The 24,697-nt window shown below is 32.4% G+C and overlaps 1 protein-coding gene across 1 annotated transcript in view; it reads left to right on the forward strand.

Moving 5' to 3' along the window:
* The window catches only part of LOC123662230 (synaptogenesis protein syg-2-like), a 119,663-nt gene that overhangs the window by 24,600 nt on the left and 70,366 nt on the right, over positions 1-24,697 (forward strand). Inside the window, exon 3 of the mRNA XM_045597102.1 lies at positions 169-377. Coding sequence (XP_045453058.1) covers positions 169-377 — 209 coding nt within the window. The remainder of the gene's footprint in view (positions 1-168; positions 378-24,697) is intronic.

Below are 24,697 nucleotides of genomic sequence, written 5' to 3' on the forward strand. Positions count from 1 at the left end.
AATTGAATAAATTTGTAATGTATGTATAATATTAATAGCAATCTTTTTTACTTTTCAAGTATTTTTAAAAATATAATGACGTTCTTAATTATTTTATTGCATGAATAAAATTGGGTTCTTTCGAGTCGAGAACAGATTTTTTCACTTGTGTTGTTAACATTGTTCCAGTTTTGACGTCCGTGGGCGGGCGTTCAACAAGGCTCTGCAGTGGTCTGACCCGAATGTGTTTGGTCCGCGTGCGTACTTCGCTACCGTCGCCAGTCCTGCCTCCCTGACTCTTGACACGGTTCAACTCGACGACGAAGGCGTATATCGTTGTAGAGTCGATTTCAAGAACTCTCCAACCAGAAATTTTCAAATACGATTGTCTGTAATTGGTGAGTTTCATTGCATTTCTTTTTATAATAAGAATAATACGGTTATTAATATTACTATGTTTATTTAATTTATTCTACAGGAAAATGTAAAACTTAAAACATAGAGATGATTCTAGCAATTATAATCTTCCTATAAACCTTTTAGCAAAACACAACTGACTGCTGAAAAAATAATACAATATGTGTGTTAAATTAGACTTTTCTTAACAGGAGTAGTAGTAAAAGAGTAATATTAATATTAATATAATTATTTCCTTTGTTATTAGGGACTGCAAGATAATTTAGGTACGTCCGATTAAAACGAGCGTTTCATTTTATAAAGTTCCCTACATTGTGAATTTATATTTATTTGGATCTACTGCTGAAGATTACAGTGCGTATAATAAAAAATCAAACTTTAAAACATGAACGTACATTGTTAAAGTGTATCTTGTATAATAAAAATAATTGATGAAATCGGACTACAAAATTATAGTCATACAATCAGGTTTGTAGAGACAGTTGTCAAGAAGATAAATTGGACACAAGAAAACTCAAAATACCAGACATACCTACAATCGATATTAAATCAAATTATAGATGATAAGTATATACAACGTTTGTTGTACAGTAACTGTGCACATATATTGTACTCTTTTTTGGTCCTCCTTATATTCTTTAAATTACATACTGAGCATACACCTTCTCTACCTGAGGGTATAATTCTAGTAGTTAATTAATTAAATTCTTGTAGTTAACCGAACTATATAGAAATATAACCATTGGGTACAAAGATCGAAGTAACAAGATCATTAGTGAGATTAATTGGTATAAAGTAATTATTATAATTAGTTATATACATTGTTATTTTATTTTATATTATTTTATTATTATTGATATTATTAATCAAGGCGCGTGCAATCTTACTAACGCTCTTAAACTCTCTTTCTCGTTATTTACCAGCATATACTTTCAAATTGCTGGTATAAAATGATTTTGAATCAACAATAGGATAGAATATGTACGATTTTATTTTTGTGTTACCCACACATTAGGGATTCTAAACATTTTTTTGAATATCATATCAAAAATTGACCGCTCCAGCGGGATTCGAACCCGCGTCTCCGACTGACCGTGTCGGCGCTCTAGCCAATTAAGCTATGGAACGATGTACCCGCCAGAGCGAAATTCTTGATATGATGATTTTTATTTTCGGTTTAAGCGAACCGTGGCGCCGTCTATAGTGAGTTCTTTACAGAGACCCGTAACTATTCAAAGTTTCATATTACAATGAAAATCTTTGACAGGAGACGACACCATGCTATTCTTAATATGTACGATTTTATTTTTGTGTTACCCACACATTAGGGATTCTAAACATTTTTTGAATATCATATCAAAAATTGACCGCTCCAGCGGGATTCGAACCCGCGTCTCCGACTGACCGTGTCGGCGCTCTAGCCAATTAAGTAATTAATCAATTAATTTTTGATATGATATTCAAAAAATGTTTAGAATCCCTAATGTGTGGGTAACACAAAAATAAAATCGTACATATTAAGAATAGCATGATGTCGTCTCCTGTCAAAGATTTTCATTGTAATATGAAACTTTGAATAGTTACGGGTCTCTGTAAAGAACTCACTATAGACGGCGCCACGGTTCGCTTAAACCGAAAATAAAAATCATCATATCAAGAATTTCGCTCTGGCGGGTACATCGTTCCATAGCTTAATTGGCTAGAGCGCCGACACGGTCAGTCGGAGACGCGGGTTCGAATCCCGCTGGAGCGGTCAATTTTTGATATGATTTTCAAAAAATGAATAGGATAGAACTCGTCAGATTTTACCGCTGATTGTACCCGTATCGGTATTATGATCATTACGTTCACTTTCCTTATCATTTTCATTTCCAATACATTTTGTGCAGCAGCTTCTTCAAAATCATACTTCTCTTCCAAACACGCGTTTGTGCTTTTTGTTTCTTCATTTTGTATAATTCATGAATTACATAATAAAACGAACTTAACTTCATGTTGTTAAAATATTATCATGAGAAAGATATTATACGCAATGATAACTATTAATAATAACTGTACTAAAAATCTAAACACACGAATTTTACTTACGTGAATAATCACACAGTGAGCAAGTTGCCGCCAAACGTGACACTAACAACAATCGTTGCCTCCTGCAGTCACCCAAGCACTGAATTTCTTCTAATTTCTAAAATAAGGAGGTGACATGCGGAGGGGCTGCTACTTGGACTAACGCGATTGTTATGCCACGGGCGATAAAATGCTCATAGCGCGAGCAATCTATTGTTAAAGTTCTTAAGCTATGAAAATAATAGTAACAGTGCCTACCAACTAACCTACAACTTTACAATAAAACTTACGTGTACGTACTTACATACTAAAAATAAAAGGTTTTAAAAATAAAAGGCCTAATTTGGTTTTATCTTTCATTAGGTTAAAGTATCAAAAAAGATCCGTAGTACATTATTAGCAGCATAAACGAATAAGCTTAATTCATGACCTGACAATAATTGAAATAAAAATCGATTCATGTTTGGCAACCTAAAACTGGCACAAAAGCCGAAATAATAACGTAATAGTACAAAATATATCGTTACTATCGGTTTTATTTTTATTACTTAATAACAATAAAAATGGTAACAAGTATATTAATTAAAATACACGCAAGACTATTTTCCGGTCTTGGAATATTTCTCTTACTGAAACGTCTAAATTATTTTACGAAAGTATCACAAAATATGTTGTAGCGCCAAAACTTTAGGTTCATTAATTTAACTAATTTCATTATGTTTTCGTACATTGTTATACAATAAATTATACTTTAAAGCTTAAGCTTTTGCTTTTAACAACTTGTGTATTTTTAATTAAAGTGATTTTTTAACTAAACGTTTAAATTATAATCGTAATCGTAACAAATTAACCAAACATAATAATAATAATTCATTTACGAGTTTATAAAACAGTTTATGTACTTCGTTAAAATAAGCCAAGTACCTATCACTGGTACTATTATTTTAATTATTGAACGATACGTTTACAAACTTAACAAACAAGAAAATAGTATGCTATTACTAACTTTTACTTAAATAGACATTATCTAGAACCTATGATTAGTACAATATTATATGTATGATATCTCCACTTGACGTTGAAGTAACAACTGGATACATAAACGATGTGCGGATCGTAGAATGTTTCAGTTAATTAATTATCTATCAGTAGTAAAAAAGGCGACAAGATAAGAATTACATAAAAGACCTAGCGATAATAATTAAGGCGCTGGTACCGGTATTCTTTTTCGGCTATTTTCTGAGTATTAACTGGAATATTCATACCCATCTTAAAAAAACGCTTGGGGGCCTTTTGATATATGAGTGTATAGCGATTTCTGAACCTTAAAAAGTAGATCTTGTACGTGCAGCAAAAAATTATAGTAGCTGTTTCACTTTTCTTTTTAATGTAAATTTTTAAAAGGTTCTTGGAAAGAATTTCGTCTCTTTTATAAACTTTTTAAAACGATGGTTAAGTGAATTCTTATCACATAAATACAAATTATTCTATACACTATCCCTGTTTGAAGAAAATTTTATTACTATTAATATTTTTTTAAATATTTGTTTATGATCACGCATACGTTATCGATCCCAAGGTACCGCGAGATATGATATAGATTATTATTTACATATTCGCCAGCAAGTTCTGCGTTCCGGTGTGACATCTAGAGTGCGATACGTAATTGCGCTTCCCGGGCCTAAAAGGTTTGTTTATTTGAACACACAAAACAATCTAACATAAACCAACTTTAAACTTTAATAAAGGCACATGTTTAATCTCATCTAGAATAAATTAGAACATTATCCGAAAACTGATATACCATGTAAACGGAATCACTCTCTATTTGATTTTTACGAGTCACCAGTGCGTAAAACAATATCGACTTCACAAAACACACATTCAGATTGGAATTTTCGAACTATCTCAACCCGCAACATTAGTCTACCCTTGCCCTAATAACTCGAATACATATTAAATGTACCGTAAAGGGTTGCTCGCCGATAAAAAAGGTCACTTACGTACTGAAATCGTTATAATTTGATTCGCCTCATAATTGCATTTTTGCCCATTTTATTCAAATCCTTTATACTCGTACATAATTCAATTATAACTCCATAGCCATAAAACGGCCCTCGAAAACTAGAATGGAAATCGTGCCAGCTGCTCAAATTCTCACCGAAAAAGTTTAACTCAGAGTGTTTCACCCTATGCTGAAAATTTATAGGAGAGTCTTATCTAAAAAGCCAGCCTTTCAGAGGTTTTCTTCGAGCGAACGATGCAAAACAAAGCTTTGTAAGACCTCCTTTATATTTCGGTAAAGAAAATGAGGGGTTACACACGACGGTAGCTCCGTCAAAGGAACCAAAGTACTCTTATTACAATAATGTACGACGATATCACGTTTGGAGTGCTGCTTTAATCAAATGAGAATTAATTTATAAATTTGCTTCAAGGAACTAATTCTACTAAACTTGTATGTTACTAGTTATAAGAGTATTCAACCTTTTCTTGACGCTCGAAATATAAATATCTAACGTAACCTTTTTAGGATCCGTCATGATAAATGCAGACTCATAATCATTTATTAATTTCTGTCTCCATTAAAACTAACACCTATTTTGTTGTTCTATACATAAATTATGTGTTTACAAAAATTGTGCGGAACTTAATTAAGTTACTATTAAAATGTTCAAAATAAAGTAATCTGTTAGGGTAACATTAAAAATGAATATCTACTTTACGAAATGGCATTTGAAAATTAGGTTAAAAAGAACATTATTTTAAGTTTTCTAATTAGAGAAGACCAAATTAATGGCAATATAGACTTTGAAATTGTTTGGTGGCCATTAAAATTGTGTGAATATTTAAGCTTTAATTATAGGACCATTTTCCAATTTCGAGTCTGAAAATATATCAATCAGCTAAAAATAGAACAGAAAGGTTAACGTCACAACGGACGGAATAAATTCAGCATAGATCTTTAATAAGAAATACTTAAACGCTTTTGTTAAAATCGTGAATCAGATTTACACTAAAATTTGAAGCGTTTCGTAACATACACTACGCTATTTTTATGTATCACAAGATAGAGTTCAAAACTTCATATAAACAGGTTTACTAATTTTAAATATCATTAATATAGCAGCCATAATAACACATATTTGAGGAAAAAAACATGAAAAGAAATTTTGTCTCATAACATAATACTAAAACCTCCCATTGTTTTATTCGTATTGATTTATAGTATTTATCGGGTCATTATTATACATATATAAGAATATTTGAATAAAAACGTTTGCTCAAACAGGAATACTTATTTCTAGGGCTGACTGAAATAAGTGTTTATTTTCTGAATAAAGGAACAACCGAAATATTCATGACACTTTTTGTATGATTTGATTGTATATGAATATAAATTCGCCAACACGCATTGGTACACTTTTATTTATTAATTTAACTCCTTATTCTTTATTAATAGAAGGCCTTGCCTAGCATTGGAACAGTTACAGATTATTACATTTAGTCACGAAAAGCATAGAAATCGGATTGATTATGCTTATAAATGAAAAAGTTTGGAAAAAATTACTGTAGTTGAGTTAATAATGAAATTTGTCTTTTACTTCATGCATCAATTTAACTAGGAATTTTAATTATTTTCTGTCTTAAGGGTTGAAGATTGGTGACAATTTTTTTTATCTAAAACACGCAATCGACTCAGTAATTGAGTACACAAGCAGTAGTTAATTAATAACTAACAACAGAGTATAGTTTTTGCTTTCAAATGTTACGAATGGAAATATCTGATAGATAAAGAAGTTTCATGATGAAACAGAAAGAATATAAATGAAGTTTCTTTGAAATGAAATTTCTTTAGAATCGTTGTGGTTTGAAACTCGATGAAATGAAAAATGTGTCACGATAAAGAAAGAAACACATAAATGTATAGGTAAGAATGAGATAGAATACATTACTGCTCAAAATGTGTAAGCGATGCGTTTTGCGTTCACGAGACCGTGATCATCGTCGATAGAACAAATCGCAAACTAACTTACTACGACTTTTCAGAAGTTTGACTTCTGCCATGTGTGAATTGCACACATACTTTTTTTTTCATTGGATATCGTTATATGTCAAATCTCAAAAAATCGTGTCCTTGTGGGTCTCCCCACCGTGTCTCGGAGAGCACGTTAAGCCGTCGGTCCCGGTTGTTATCGTGTACACCTGATAGCGATCGTTACTCATAGTAGGGAATATATCCGCCAACCCGCATTGGAACAGTGTGATGGATTAAGGTCTACATGGGGAAAGAGGCCTATGCCCAGTAGTCGCATATTACAGGCTGAAGCGTATATGTCAAATAACTATTTCAAGTGTATCGATCACCGATAAAATTTTCTTCAAATCTCTTGTCTCTTTTCTCTTTGGTTTTTTATATTTCTTTGTCGTTACAAAAAACATACAATATATATATTATATAATATAATAATAATAATAACATTTATTTCATGACTAGCCCATATAGTGTTAATTAACAATGTTTCTTATAACCTAGTATTAGTACAACAAATTTAAAATAATATCATTTTTATATTTACATTCATATCACATGGAGCTTTATCAAATGTCGCAGCATTGGACTCTCCCATCGATCTACAAATACTTTCAGAATACTATTGTGGTTGCCGTGGAAACGGTTAAGTAATGATGTGCACCTCTTGCGCGTGATAGCTTTAAAGTCATCGACGCGCCTTTCCGCGAACGGCACTGAGGCACTACAGCGCCACGGCAGCCCCGACAGCATCCTAAACGAATTATTATATTGTACGCAGAGGTCACTATAAGCACGCAAACTATGCTGGTCCACAGACTGCACGTATAAAATGATTGGCAGAAGGCTTTAAAAAGTTATTTTGACATCTTCTGTACAACGTGCAAATCTGCGAGCCAGCATGTTGCAGCGAATTGACAGTGACTTTCGCTCCCTGTCTATATCCTTATTATCTCCTAAGTTCTCGGTTACCCAATGTTCTAGTACTTAAAGCTGGTCACCCTAAGTAGCGGTGATCCGCAGAGCGATGCCTCAAGTATGGTTTTATAGCCTTTTGCACCTGCCTTAATTTCGCTTTTCTTGTCATTGTACTTGAGTCCTTGACTCTCAGCATACACTTCACATATAGACAGTAATCGCCTTAATGCACTGACCGATGGGCCCAGCAACACCATGTCATCTACATAACTAATATTATTGATGTTCACTCCATCTACATGACACCCTATGCTACAGTTACTGAGCTCATCGATCAGATGATTCATGATTGTATAGGTTGAAAAGACGAGGCGAGCTCAGGCCCCCCTGCCTCACCCCGCATTCCAATCGGTAAACATTTGAAAACGATACTCCCCACTGTACACGTTTGTTGTGTGGCGTTAACTAAGCGTGCACGTACAACGTATCTCTGTAACATAAATTTCCATTTTTTTCCATAAAAAGTCTTAATCAAGTGAAAATAAAGGAAGCAAGCTCAGTACTGTACATATTGTGAGGAATTATTGTTTATTTATTTAACAAGAAGCCAAAGTAACATAAGTGAATCACAAGACCAACGTTGTCGTCGAACATTATCATCTTTGGTGGTCAGTTATTAATTAATTTGAAGAAGTTATGTCTGAGTCGAATGCATGGGGTTGCTGTCGGCAGGAATGTGCTTCAGATGATAATTTTATTATTTGTGCTAAATGCAGAATGTCATTCCATCTTTCTTGCTTGTCAGTTATTAGCACAGATATTACCTCCGACTGGAAGTGTCCTAATTGCAAGATGAGTACTCCGAAGACTGCTAGAACTGACAACACACCCTTACGGAATGTCTCTATGAGCAGGGGATGCAAAAGACCTGCTATAAATTCTCCATCACCGCCAGGTGCTACAATTGGCGAGAACAATCTAAAATCAATTATTCAAGAAATGTTACAGATTGAATTTGGCAATATGCTGAAGCAGTTCAATGATAGTCTGAAGATTGCCATTAGTGAAGAACTTGCACCAATTAAGCAGGAGATGAAAGATATGAATGAATCAATGTCTTTTATAAACCAAAAGTTTGAGGAAATCAAAACGAAACAAGAGGCTACAACCGAGAAAGTAAAAAATTTGGAGGTGGAAAATAAAAAGCTGAAGCAAACGGTTGAAAGTCTTAACACACGCATCAACTACTTGGAGCAACAGTCACGGTCTTCGAACTTGGAGATTCAGTGCGTGCCTGAAAAGAAGAATGAAAATTTGTACACTATTGTAACCCAACTAGCCAAGACAGTACACAGCGAAGTAAAGAATACAGATGTTTTGCATTGCACTCGGACTGCCAAGATTGCTACCTCGGGCTCTCGTCCCCGATCAATAATTATACAATTGGCTTCCCCAAGAATCCGCGATGAATTACTTGCATCTGTTATAAAGTACAACAAATCTAATCCTGAAGAACGACTGTGTACTAACCACTTAGGTATTATGGGACCTAAATTGCCTGTGTATGTTGTTGAGCATTTATCACCTTCAAATAAGGCTCTTCATGCTGCTACCAGAATTAAAGCAAAAGAAATGGGCTATAAGTATGTGTGGATTAGAAGTGGAAGAATTTTTGCAAGAAAATGTGAGACCTCTGCTTATATATTAATTAAGAACATGGACACTTTAAATAGGTTAACTTGACTTTAGTACTTTTTTTTCTTTATTATTTGCATGCTAATAAAACTTTTAATATTTACATTCAACAGTCTAAAAATATATTATCAGAACAGTAGAGGTTTAAGAACAAAAACTAATTTATTTTATAAAAATCTGTGCTGTAGTAACTACGATATCATAGTTCTCAATGAGACTTGGTTAAATGAAAAAATTATGAGTAATGAATTGTTTGATGACAGGTATATTGTTTATAGGAGAGACAGAATGAGTTCCAATTTTCTTAACAAAAAGGACGGAGGAGGTGTATTGGTTGCTGTAACAAGAGAAATAGTCTCAAGGCGTGTTACTCAATGGGAAAGTAACAATGAGTGCTTGTGGATTATTTTTCATATTGGGAAATCTGAGGCCTCTCGTCAAATAGCTTTATGTGCAACTTACCTTCCACCACCAGTAAACCTTTCTAGTCTCGAACATTTTATTGATAGTTGTAATTACGTCTTTGACAACTGTAATGTTAGTGATGTTGTTTTGATAGGTGATTTTAATTTGGGGGCTATTGACTGGGATGGAGGTCATCGAGATAATTTGCCTTCTACATGCCAAAGTCTCCTTAATTTCGTTAATATGAATAGACTCACTCAACAAAATATGATAAAAATTTTCTCAGGGCGCATACTGGATCTGGTATTAATTTCGGAGTCTTTGTTGGGTCATATATGCGAGGCAGGTAGTTCTTTAAGCGCGGTCGACAGGTTACATCCACCCCTAGATATAGATTTGTCTTTTAAGAAAGAGTTCAAACTTCCATATGATACCCCAAATGTAAGACCAAATTTTTACAAAGCAGACTACAATAATATAGTTAAACGCTTGGAGGAGCAGAAGTGGGAGTCTCTTTTTGTGGATCTTGACGTTAACAAAATGGTTGACGTATTTTACGATGTTTTGCGTGCAATTATTCGGGAATGCATCCCATTACATAAATCAAGGTCTAAAAGGTATCCTAAGTGGTTTAATAAAGAAATAATAAGATGTTTGAAAGAAAAGAATACATTAAGATGTCGTTACAAGAAATATAATAATGCTATGGATCACCTTCAGTTAAAATTAATCAGTAAACGTTGTCAAAAACTTGCCAACTCTTTGTATAATACATATTTAGAAAGTATAGAAGCAAAAATCAAAGAAAATCCAAAATTGTTATGGACGCATATAAAGAACAAACGTGGTGGTACTAGTGCTTACCCTAAATATATGACTGACGGGTTAACGGTATTATCAGATAGCGTTGAAATATCCAACTTATTCGCTGACTACTTCTCTTCTATGTATTCCCCTAAATTGGAAAAGGACCTCACTTGCTCTAATGCTTTCCTGAACTCACTTCGCAACAATAGTCAATTTTTAGGTATTTCGAACATAGATCAGGAAACCGTGCTTAAGAGACTGGAGGGCATTGACTCCAGGAAGGGTGCGGGCCCTGATGGAATTCCACCAATTTTTATTAATTCATGTGCATCATCTCTTGCATTTCCTTTGACGTTAATATTTAATAGGTCTCTTTCGTCGGGTATATTTCCTACTGCTTGGAAAACCGCTAGAGTGGTCCCAATACACAAAACAGGTAGTAATGATCTAATTTCCAATTACCGTCCTATCTCTATACTTTCTACTTTCGCGAAGATCTTTGAGTCATTGATATGTCCTTTTATCCAACACCATCTTAAACTATATCTTAGCGAGGATCAACACGGGTTTGTACGACTGCGATCGACTGCGACCAACCTATTAGGCTTTACCGAATTATTGGTGCAATCAATTGACTCCGGTAAACAGTATGACGTCATATATACTGCTTTCACTAAAGCCTTTGATAGGGTTCCACACTCATTATTGATATATAAAATGTCGGTTTACGGTATCGAAGGCACATTACTCTCTTGGTTCACTTCTTATTTATCTGGCCGCTCTTTTTCTGTCGTTATAAATGGATCCCAATCTAAAGAATGTTCAATTTCCTCCGGAGTTCCTCAGGGCTCGCACTTAGGTCCCATTTTATTCAATTTGTTTATAAATGACGTAGTTGGTAGCTTTTTGTATTCGCGTGTTTTTATGTATGCCGATGACTTAAAATTTGCACGGGTCATCAAGTGTGAACATGACGCTAAATTACTTCAATCTGATTTGGAACGATTTATGGAGTGGTGTAAGAGTAACGAAATGCACTTAAATACAAAAAAATGCATACATGTCAAGTTTTCGCGTAAATTACATACTATTGATTCAAATTATCACATGGGCGAAGAATTGATAAAAGAGGTAGAAACGGTTCGCGACTTGGGTGTTGTTTTTGATAAAAAAGTTACGTTCATTCCACATATTGATGGTATGGTGAGTAGAGCAGTCAAAGCTCTGGGGTTTGTTATTAGAAATGTAAGGGGTTTCCGTCATACTTCAACCAAAATTTTAGTTTACAATAGTTTAGTTAGAAGTATTTTGGAATATTGCAGTGTGGTTTGGAGACCACATTATGCAACGCACTGCTTAAAACTTGAACGTGTACAGAAACGTTTTCTCTGGCATCTTGCTTATACCGTGCAGAAGACCAGTCAGTTGCGATCATACGAATCTCGACTGAAATATTTTAATATTGACTCTTTGGCACTGCGTAGGGATTTGATTGATTTGCTTTTTCTTTATAAATTAATAAGAGGAATGATAGATAGTGGATGTTTGCTAAGTCTTTTCCGATTTTACGTTCCATCGAGGATCCCTCGCAGTACCATAACTCCTCTCTGCCCTCCTCTGCGAAAAACGGTATTGGGTTCAAATTCGCCGGTGTGCCGGCTTTGTAAAATTTTAAACTCTTGCAGTGATATGGTTGATATCAACTTTGACTCGTACGGAATGTTCTATAGAGTTGTATTGCAGTATTTAAGATCCAATTTATAGATTTATAATTTTTAATATTTTTTTTTTCCATTTTTTAACTTACTACTAGGTATAGTTGTATTAAACATGCATGCAATGATGAATTTTAAATTTGATTTAATTTAATTTTTTTTTATTATTATTTGATATCATTTTTAATTATTATTTTTATTTTGTTTTATTATTTTATTTGTTTTAAACCAAAGTGATTTCATTCTTAATTATACGTTATTTGATATATATTAATGAATTTGAGATGAGTAAATAAATAAATGAATTACATATTAAGAACTAAAAGCAGAACAGGGGAAATAGGTTATATTTACGTATCACTGTGCTATTCTGAAGTGTCATGCCCGCAGAAGTCTAAATAATGAGTCAGTCTTATTATTTGGATTTCTGTGGCCATGCCACATCCAGTCATTTTTAATGCATGTTTTGTCCGCAACATATTCTATACACTGTCGATCACTGCTATTTACATTCTACCCACCAAGTTAATATTATTTTCATTAAGTGTGAATTTAGTATGTGACTTATTTTTTTCTTTTTTCTTCCTTTTAAATTATTTATTATGCTTCTGTAAATTGTGAAACGTGAATACTTGTGTCTCTAATGTACTATGAATCAATTTTTCTATCAATTGTGAAATTTTTATATTGTAAGTAATGATGACATTATGATGTGTTTTTATGTAATTCCTAAACTTTATCTGATATTATGTGATTATTGCTGGGTTATTGTGTTATCTAATGCAACCATAATCTATCTTTCACTAAGTGCAACGGTGATTTTTGCATGTGGTGTTAGCCTATAAGTGGTTGTTGCACTTGTGCTATGTATTAATTATATTTAAATGTTAAATGTCTGTGAATCAGTGTAAACAACTGTTGGCTAACCTAATAAATAAAATAAAATAAATAAAAATAAAATACACTGTTGAGTTGGTTATTATACCAATAACCAAAGATACTGAATGTTTCACATTGTAGTGGTGGTATATAAGGTCTTCAAGTAAATAGCAGTGACTTATACAAAGGTTGAAAACCATAGCTAAAATTCGAGGCAGGAATACACCTGCTGTTGTAAATGCTCAATGCTGAAACCGTCATGGCCGGGTGACTTATATCTCTTCATAGATGATATAGCCGTGGCAACTTTTCGGTAAATCTGACGGTGATGTCACCAGATACGGACTCAACACTGGGCATCCGGATAGATTGCCTTAGTAGTGAATCTACTTTAAAATGTTGTTGAAACAAGTGGGCTATGTCAACAGGGTCGTGTACACCTTTACACTCACAGGGCGGCTCGACATTAAGTTTCTTTGTTAGCTTCCAAAATGACTTAAAATCTTTACCCGAGTGACTTTTAGCTAACATATCCATTTTAGTTATTTATTTATTATCTTGACTAAATTTTAATGTACAAAAAGAAGAAAAAATTAAATTAATTAATAATTTAATTAAATATTAAAGATATTACAAAACTTACACATGTTATCATAATCAAATAGATAACCAGTTCTAGGTTTATTATGTAAAAGCCAAGTTTGATATGATCGATTTATTGTTATATCATTTATTATACTTGTTTATAAACGTTTAATTTTTAAAGATCCAATTAAAAGTTTACCTTAGCTTTATTAAAATAATAAATCGACTACAATAATAAACCTGTTAATTGTGCTGTTTGTATATCATTATGTGCATTTTGATTTATGTGTAATTATTTTGCATGCATTCCAGAAATGGTAATTCGTTTTGCTGTTGAAGCAATTATAACACGATCCGATAATAAACGCTTTTTATATGTAAATAACTCTTGCTGGATATTAGCACTTATTTTTTTTTGGACGTAAAAAAAAGAAGAATTTCCTCTTGTTTTGTGTAAATCTTCAACCAACAAATCAATAATTGTGTTTGCTCGCTAAAGAAAAAAAACCGACTTCAATTACATCGACAAGTAATACAACGTAAGTAAACGAAAAAAATTAACAAACGCACTAGTCGTCACTACGGAACATGAAACATTGGCTGAAGCAATGTAAATATATAAATAAATATTTATATTACACCCAAACTCGGGGTGGGAATCAAACCCACAACCCTCGGAGCAGAGGGTCACTACAAACTGCGCCAACGGGCTAGTTAAACATTAGATTATCAAAAATAACTAGCAAAATTAATTTAACTTCCAAGTAGTAAAGGTTAAAATGAAAGATAAATTAATTGTAACTTCTGTGGAATATTAACGTTAATTAACAAAAACTATGTTTGTATGGCTTGTATGAGATGGGTCGGCTATCAAATACATGACCATATTCTCTTGAACCAATTAAATATTGTACAACAATTATGTAATTTAACACAGTTTAGCCCCTACGAGCATAGAAGTTCTGGATTATCACATCCCCAATGCCTTTAGCTGTATTACAAATTCTTACCCTTCTCAAATAATTTTGTTTGAAACTTTGTTTATAATTAATTATCTCATAAATAATGTTTTTTCTTTTCTTAAAATTAGCAAAAACTAATTATTAAAAATGTATGCGATATCTGACATAACCCAAAATTGGCCGCTTTCAGAATTAGAACAAAAAATGATTTGAGATTTAATTTTGTTGAGAGCTAATGGGTTTAAATTTAATTTTAATATTTAAGTTTTTGTGATAAATATAATAAATACAAATACAAACTATTTTTTCTTGATAATAATATAATAATATTATAGAATGATGAAACAAACAAATCCTTCATGCTCGTCGACGTTCAGTAGGACGTGAATCCTATATCAGAAGTTTGTGAACACAAAAACACACGAATGGACATCAGTAACCAGTGCGACCACTGTAATAATGTGTTGTTGAACCAATAAAACAACTATAGTAATGGTAACTTTTTTTCTACGTAAATCTTGATAATTTAATATTTGACGCATTCCGAAATTCGTTTTATTCGATTTCCCATTATTGCCTTGGCTTAATTTGAGATTCTGTAGACATTGTAGCGTAAAGTGGTGCTAGTCTACTATCACAAGTAGTATTTCAAACCAAACACTGACCTCGTTTCCAAGGCACTAACGTCATGCTATTTGATCTTTTCCCAGCCTTACGAAAATGCCCCACTTCACTCCAATATATTTGGTATATTAATGGAGCTAAGGGCTCTTACGGTTGATATCTCTTGTCATGACAAACCGCGATGTCCTAACTCATTGATAAAGTCCACAAATATTTTTTGCTTTTATTTTTTTATGTTATTTTTGTGGAATAAATTAATAATTTTATCGTGCAATTTGTGGTGACGTTGTATGAAAAATTAATGAGATAAATATAACAGTTGAATTAAAAAACTAATTTAAAGCTAGACTGTTACTTTTCTTTATAAGGTAAGCTTTGAAACTTCATGATACAAAGGCAAGGTACTTCGCAAAGAATATAAGAAAAATCATTCTATAAAAAATATCCTATAAGTATTAATATTTCTTAAGAATCGGAATTAATTTATTTTTAATTAAACGTATACATGTAATTTAATCTATATATACAATTTAAATAAAAATTCTCTTGAATAAAACGTATATCTCATTCTATTTTTTCAATAGCTAATTACAACTTTAATAATAATATATAATAAAAATCATTTATTTCTTTTCTATATAATCTTTGATACAATTTAAGTATTCAAATAATATAGTGTAGAAAATACTAAACCCAAATGGATAATATAGATATAACAAAAATATTTATATTGGCTATACAGATGCAAATATCTGGGTCTGGGTGTTTGTGCAGTCCTTATGGGTCACCCCCATCGTGCCTTGGAGAGCACGTTAAGCCGTCAGTCCCCGTTGTTATCATATACACCTGATAGCGATAGTTACTCATAGCGGAGAATATATTCTGCAAACCCGCATTGGATCAGCGTTTTGGATTAAGCTCTGATCCTTCTCTTACGTGGGGGAAAGATGCATATGCCCAGCAGTGGGATATTACAGGCTAAAGCGTAACAAAAATAGAACACATATTTATTTTGCAATTGAAAATGTATCAAAGAGTAAAAGTCAATAAAATAAGTCGTTTTTAATATTTACAACGTCTACAAAGTTATTTGTAATGAGATATAATAATTATTCTTTCCATCCAATAAATATAAATTATAATAAATATTTTGCTTCAGATTTTTTTGATAATCTTATGAATGGAAAATCCCAGTAAGAAAACCTAACAATTCACAAAAACAACTAAAAAATAGAATTTAAGCGTTTGATTTATACTGTTACAATAACAAAACAGTGGAAAGAAAAAATAATACGTTATAAAAAGCCGTAAACAGTAGTTTAGAGAAAAAAGAATACTACACACATAAAAATAAATACGAATTCAGAACCATCTCCTTTTCTTAAAGTTGGCTAAAATTACAGTCAATTGAAACTTAAGTACTAATTAAAAATTAAATATCTGTTTAATAGAATGAAATAATAGTAGTGTTACTAAAACCGAAAACACGAACAACTTTTGAAATATATTTAACAGACATAACGATATTGAAGAAAAATTGTATTTTTAAATTATTTTTTTAATATTTATGATCTTTTTTTACCATTCTGTATCTTGGTTGTGAATCACGTATAAATATGCTACTGCTACTGTATTAATTTAAAATAAAACTGTTCACTGATTTGAGTTCATAGTACAAGCAGAAATTATTCTGCTGAGTAGCAAGTTTTTATAATCAAATTTAGTATGTTTTCGGAGAGAGGGAAGATGTGAATTAACATTACTTCTTTGTTAAAACTTAGTTATTTATTGCTTGATTCCATTCACTCTTTTTTATTACTTACAAATAGTTCATTGCAAAAAATTGTCCGATGTCAATATTTCAAGTTCTTGGGTTTGGTAATACATCATAACACTTAATAATGGGTTCGAGTAATTAAAACACCGACTATTCTTATAAATGCTATAATTTTAATAAAATTTCTTGCTATTACGAATGAAATCACAGAGCACAGCTAGCGAAAAAGAAAATAAGTAATAACTCTTGCAGATTACATTACGGATCTTTGTCATTACTTATTATTTGTATATTCTTATGAAAGATGACTCTGTGTTGCGTGTTACTTGTAGTATAAATAAATAATGCCATTTAATTGTAATGTTCGTCATTATTTTATCACATACTTAATCATTTTTATGACGAAAGTAATATCTTTTGAGAACTAAAAAAACAGCCACACATGCCATAGCCATACACGATATATATATATATATATATATATATATATATACTAGCTGACCTGGCGAACTTCGTATCACCTTATTCTTTTCTGAATAATAACATAATATATCAAAATAAAATATAGCCTATCTTTTAAGTTGGATCAAACTGTACACGGTGTTCAAATTTGATTAAAATCGGTTAAGTAGTTTAGGAGTCCATTGAGGACAAACATTGTGACACGAGATTTATATATATTAAGATATACTCGTACATTAAGTAGAGTTATCTAATACACTAATGCTTAACGGCTTTACTGTATTTGCGATTATAATTCTGAAAATTTTCCTAACATGTAGGTGTGATGATGATGATGAGGACATGATTATGACGTTTTCATGTACTACGAAGCATGATGTTAATTTTAATTCCTTTTAAAATTTAGCAACAGTATCATGATTTTATTATGCGAAATTTCCATGAAACAAATTTCTATGAAAAACGTGTCTTCCTAAACATTCCAATATATATCCTATGAAAATTTATTCAAGTTTCAACTGAGACATGATTATATTTGAAACTAAGTGAAATGTTGAACACGAACTTTGAAACTGGTTTTACAGTTAACTGCTTAACAATGAACTTTGTTTTCATACAATGTGACTATTGTGCTGCGGGCGACTCACACTATATGTATAGATCTCCGACTCTTATCACGAACTATTATAACAATTATGTTGTTCACTCCATATAAATATTATAAACACGCAAGTTCATGAGGATGGGTACAGAGATAATAATTTTTATTATTTCATGGAAAAACCGCTGAAGTATTTGCGATGGAACAGTGTTTAGTTGACATAACTTTTTATCTCGAGTTCCCACGGGATCACACCTAGCATTATAAATTGCAGGATACCAATATCGTGATTAGAAAAAAAAAATACTTAGAAAAAAAGAATAAACTTCTAGAGTTTACACGAAATACTTTTATAATAATGAATTTAAACATTTGTTATTGTATTTTTCATACATATTTTCTCTCACAGCTTATGTGTTTAAAAATAAAGGTCTTGTAAAAAGAATAAAGAGAGCCAGTTGCAATTAATGAGCAAGTGAATAAGCCTATCCATATTACTCGTATACCAATTAAATACTTAGTGTTCAAGCACAACGTAAGACTATAATTGTGTTTGCTCGCAAACGAAAAAAAACCGACTTCAATTACATTGACAAGTTATACAACGTAAGTAGACGGGAAAAATTAACAAGCACAATAGTCGTCAGTACAATTTTCGAGGGTTTCCCTCGATTTCTCTGGGATTCCATCATCAGATCGTGGTTCCCTTATCATGGTACCACACTTGGGATATTTCCTTTCCAAAAAAAAAAAGAATTCTTAAAGTCGGTTCCTAAACGACGAAGTTATCAACATTTAATATATATATAAGTCGGTTAAAAATACCTAATAATGCATAATTGTTTGCCTATTTCACAGACTACCTACTTCGTATCTTTTGTCAAATTAACTGAAGTATACAACGAAGTTATCTCCGAACATACATACATACAAATATATATATATATATATATATACGGTCGAAATGAGTAACCTCCTCCTTTTTTGACGTCGGTTTAAACTATTTTGAATTTTTGATCTATACCCAAAGAGATTTTAATCTTGTAAATAATATAAAAGAAATATATTTAAGCACCCACCATCTCAGATATACTGCCTAAAAGGACATTCGACTGGAAAGATTTGCTACGGACTTCTTATAGTACCTCTAAGTTAAAATTGTACACTAACTTTCATAGAATCACTAGAATTCATACAACATGTTGTTTATTTATCCTCTTTGATGATGCGAGACATGTTTTTTGTTGGAACATTAATTATTATTACTGAAGAAGGAAAATGTTCAAGAAAGTTTTAAGCCAGGCTTTTGGTGCAAATCCAGGGTAAATCTGCAACAATTCCGAAAATAATATGAGAATCCTTTGCTTATTCGCAAAATTTAAGACACTTGTAGTGAGCTATCAACAAGTTCATTTAATACTTATAAAGTTATAATATAACTTCAGACTTTTTGAAATATAGCCTTCTTTATACTATAACCAAGAATACCATTTGATAAATCTAAGCTGACCTACAAAAGGAGATACTAGTGCAGGTAAATTGGAAACCTCAGACTGCCTCATCAAACACTCACTATAAATATTTTGAGATGCAATTCAACAGATCAATATTCACATTTTTATATAACTAAGTATCATCTATAGCTATAGAGTATATTTAAAACATACGCTTGGATTATTTTTTAACTTCTACGTTTTAATAATACTGTAATTAACAATCTATTCTAGAGTTACTACAAGCTTTGAAATACGGCAATCTTTGATTTATTATACGTAGTAAAAAATTCAGTAGGAGCATTCTCTTCGGATCATGCCGATTTAAAACTTGTTAATTATGTTAATTTCACTGAGTGATATTCGAGTGCTTTATTTATAGAAAACTTCTTCGAGTAAATGCGAAAACGAGAAGAATAAAAAGCATTCGCCTAGTCGACGACGTAGGGGAAACGCCCGGCTGAATTAATAAGTACAACACGAAATTTGAATTTAATGAAACAAGTTGGCAGAGCAGCTGAGCGAGTATGGATCTGTTCTTATAAGAAATGAACCGATGGATTTAAAACGCCGATTGTATTCATGAATAAGCTGAAGTAAGCGATAATGGAAATTCGAAATTGCTTCACATTTATACGGGCCTGTTTCAATTCAATATAAACTTGAACACGCTATTAATATCGGGGTGAGAAATAAGTTCGAAACAAAAACGTTTGTAATTCTTTTATATTATGTATTGTAAAAATAAATTATACAAATTACGGTTGCTGTGGCGAACGCTTTTTGCGAATGATTATTGTTGTGTATATTTGTTATTGTGGCAATAAATAACAACACGTTCAGGCAAAACACATTAGTATGTGAGCCCTGACCGTTTATGTATACATAAAAATTATGGGATAATTTGAATGTAAACTAAACAATGAATAATACAAAATACAAAAGTTTAAATAGACTTTCACAAATTTTAAAGTAATCATTTTGATGAGTATGCTTTTGGTTGTACAATAAAGTATATTTGTATTGTATTGTATTGCTTTTAAAACTTAATCTGAATTTTTTTGGTGAAAATTTTGGGATAAGTATGACTGCTTCTATCATGCAATTTAAGGCAATTTGTTTTTTATTTCCTCAAAAGAGTTCTACATTTAATCAAACGAGTATAACTATATCAAACTACAGATTTATTATATTATTTTGCAAAGCTTTCTGCACTAAATTGTTCTTCAGACGTCAGTCACAAGTAAGGAAAATATAGCGATATATTTCTTACTTATGTCCGTCTAGATAATAACGGACACGATATAAAAAATGTTCGTAATACGGTCTCTATTATTATTATTTTTTGCTGTTGCAAGTTATTCTGAGAGTTTTTGTTATAGTATTATTTATAGTATAAATGTAGTGACTTACGAAGAATTAATGATGAAATTAGATTTAACTTGAGCAGAACAACAAACATGGATACAAGTTTTATTAGTGTGTACACCGTAGACATATAATAATAATAATATTTATTTATTTCAAATATTTGGTACACAGCAAAAAAATTTGTAACGATAATAACTACATTAGTATAAAACTGTGTCGCAGTCATTAACCTCCTTACAAACCGTCGTATCACAAAGATGACCAAATGTGACAAACTATAAACAAACACAATGATCACTGGGAAAAAAGATCAAACAATAATAAATATATTTGTCTTCACCGGTAAATCAAGATTGTGAAATGAACAACAATTGGCTTCTTGTATTTTTCCATTTGACGCCGTGTTGTCGCAACGGTTACAGCCATGGATTGTATGTACCTGTTGCGTTTGCGGTTGCGAGTTCGATCCCCGCACATGACAAACATTTGTATTGGCTATACAGGTGTTTGCCGTGGTCTGGGTGTTTTTGCAGTCCTTGTGGGTCTCCCCACCGTGCCTCGGAGAGCACGTTAAGCCGTCGGTCCCGGTTGTTATCATGTACAGCTGATAGCGATCGTTACTTATAGTAGGGAATATACATATCCGCCAACCCGCATTGGAGCAGCGTGGTGGATTAAGCTCTGATCCTTCTCCTACATGGGGAAAGAGGCCTATGCCCAACAGTGGGATATTACAGGCTGAAGCGATACTTATAAAGCAAGTCAAATTATTTGAACTACACTACAACAACACTCAGTCTATAGCAGTCCACTGCTGGACATAGGCCTCCCCAAGTATATGTATGCTTATAACTTCCCAAAAATTGCACCAATTCAATAAGTCTTTTTGCGTATCCGTTATTGTTAGCCAACGTTAACATTAACATAACTTAATAATGTATATATTCATCATATAATTTCGCCAGTTCAGCTTGTCTTATACTATTAAACGAGCAATTCTTGTATATATATATATATATAGAATCTGGATCTCGGAAACGGCTCCAACGATTTTTTTAAAATTTAGTATATAGGAGGTTTCGGGGGAGATAAATCTATCTAGCTAGGATTCATTTTCAGAAAATGTCGTTTTATCCCTGTTTTTAGGGAGTGAAAAAAATATCGTTAGAATGCGAAGGTAAATTTCGCATTTGTTAATTTAGTTGCAATAGCTCGGTGGGAAATCGGTCGGTCGGGATCAACCGAGAAGATCATGGTTCAAATCCCCATGTCCCTGATCAATTATTTTTTCTTTTTCTTTTTCTAATTGCACTCGTTATTTTTTATTTAAATAGGCTGTTCTTATTTTTTATTATTATGTCGGTAAAATCGAAAAATATTATTCATATTTTATCATTATTATTTTTTAATTATTTTTTTATTTTTGATTTTTTATTTTTATTTATATTTTTTATTATTGTCGCTAAAAAAATATTATTCATATTTATAAATATGTAATTCGTATTTAAATATGATTTTCAAAAAAAACACGATTTGTTGGAGCGCCTATCAGTTTTGAGAAGCAATTACTCTCAATCTTGTAATTGTGTATTTTATATCAATTTTTTATTTATCGTTATTTTTTATTTTTATTTTGTGCTAATTCATTATTAGTAATTATGTTTGCAGGCAAACGAAAATAAATCGACTTCAATTACATCGACAAGTAATACAATGAAAAAATACTCAAGAAATACGCATTATCAAAGATTACCCCAAAAGTTATAATCAGATCTCGATGAAATATGACCACATGATAAATATCGGCTTTCGATTAAGTTAAAAATCATCAAAATCGGTACACCTAGCAAAAAGTTATGCGGATTTTCGAGAGTTTCCCTCGATTTCTCTGGTATCCCATCATCAGATCTCGGTTTCCTTATCATGGTACCACACCAGGGATATCTCCTTTCCAACAAAAAAAGAATTATCAAAATCTTTTCATAAACGACGAAGTTATCCCCGAACATACATTTAAAAATATATATACATATATGTATATACTAGCTGTGCCCGCGGCTTCGCCCGCGTTGAAACCAGTTTGTCACAAAGTTGTCCCGGCAAACTTCCAGTGAAACTCTCATCAAAATCGGCTAAGCCGTTCCGTAAACCTTCCTCTTGAAGCTCTCCATTACTCCCTCCATTGGCGAAACCGCATGAAAATCCGTTCAGTAGATAGTAGTTATATAATTATGTAACTACCTAAAGGATGACATAGACATATGACAATGATCTGGTAGTGATTGTACGAAATTCCGTGATTATTAGTAAATTTAATGTACTATAGGATGTTGGTTTTAGTGGTTATTACTTTGCAAGAATGTTTACTCTTAAAATTATTTTTTTAACTAACTTCAACCAAAAAAAACACAAATATTTTTTACTGTAACAACTTTAATAAGAAGGATTTCCTAATATATTTTTTTAATATTATTCATTACCTGAGGCGAGCTGCTTCATTATATATTTATATACAACTAGCTGTGCCCGCGGCTTCGCCCGCGTTTAAATCAGTGAGTCACAAAGTTTTCCTGGCAAATTTCCAGTGAAACTCAAAATCTCATCAAAATCGGCTTAGTCGTTCCGTAAACCTTCCTCTTGAAGCCCTCTCTCCATTGGTAAAACCGCATGAAAAGCCGTTCAATAAATTTTGAGGGAATCGATCACAAACACTTTTGGGGGACTTTGTTTTATAATACACTAACTGTCGCCCGTGACTACGTCCGCGTGGTTATGAAGATATGCATTACTATTAGGATACTTAACGCAAATTATTTTTTTATTTCAGTCACTTGAAATGTTTATCACATTGAGTAACTTTTTTAAAGGCACAATTTTGTAACTATCTAATAGTTATTTTTATAAAACCTCTCTATACACCACATTTTTAGTTTTATTTTCAGGCTGGAGTATAAATAATCTATCAGGCGAACTTATAGCTGCTGTATATGTTTCATACAAACTATCAACCCCAATTAAACCCTCTTAACGGTGAAATATTGCAAAATCCGTTCTTAGCGGACATTTTCTAACTATAATCTACCTCCCTGCCAAATTTCATCTTTGTCCATCCTGGATGGATGGACCGACCAGCGGTTTTTGAGATCTCATGATGAGTCAAATCAAATCAAATCAAAAACAGATTTATTCAAATAGGCTCCAAGAGCACTCTCGAATCGTCATTTCATTAATTTTTGAGTTCTCGTGATGAGTGAGTTAGTGACCTTTCCCTTTTATATTTCGAGATTCGATGCATTATTTGGGCACCTTCGCACCATCTATAGATCATACGTTTTAAATTTCAAGTCTCTTACTTCAAAAACATAAGACTTTCATACAAATTTCCATCCCCCGTTTTTTCCCCTTAGAGATCAATTTTCGTAAAATCAGATCTTAGCTGATATCTACGCCCCATAAGGAACCTACTTGCCAAATTATAGTTTCGGAGATTTTGTGATGAGTGATTCAACCTACCCTCCCCCGTTTTAACCCGAAAAGGGAGTTGATTTCTAAAGACATATTATTTGAAGATTTCGTGATGAGTGACCTTTCGCTTTTATATATGTATAGATGTATATATATATACTATGACGAAAGAGCAATCAAGAAGAGCAATATATATATATTGAGTTTCCTCCGGCCGGATTGAGTAACCTCCTCCTTTTTTGAAGTCGGTTAAAAAAGACTTCATCCAAACCGGCAGCGAATCATTTTAACTCTCTCTTCTACTACTAATCCTTCATGATTTACTAAAAATACCGAGCGGAGCTCGGTCACCCAGGTACTATTAATTAAAATGTTATGATAGAAGTATAATGTAACGTAGTAAGTATAAGTATTAATTAGGGTACAAATATTTCTAGTTTAT

This window comes from Melitaea cinxia, chromosome 18 (assembly GCF_905220565.1).
Source record: "Melitaea cinxia chromosome 18, ilMelCinx1.1, whole genome shotgun sequence".
In the NCBI taxonomy this organism is placed as follows: domain Eukaryota; kingdom Metazoa; phylum Arthropoda; class Insecta; order Lepidoptera; family Nymphalidae; genus Melitaea; species Melitaea cinxia.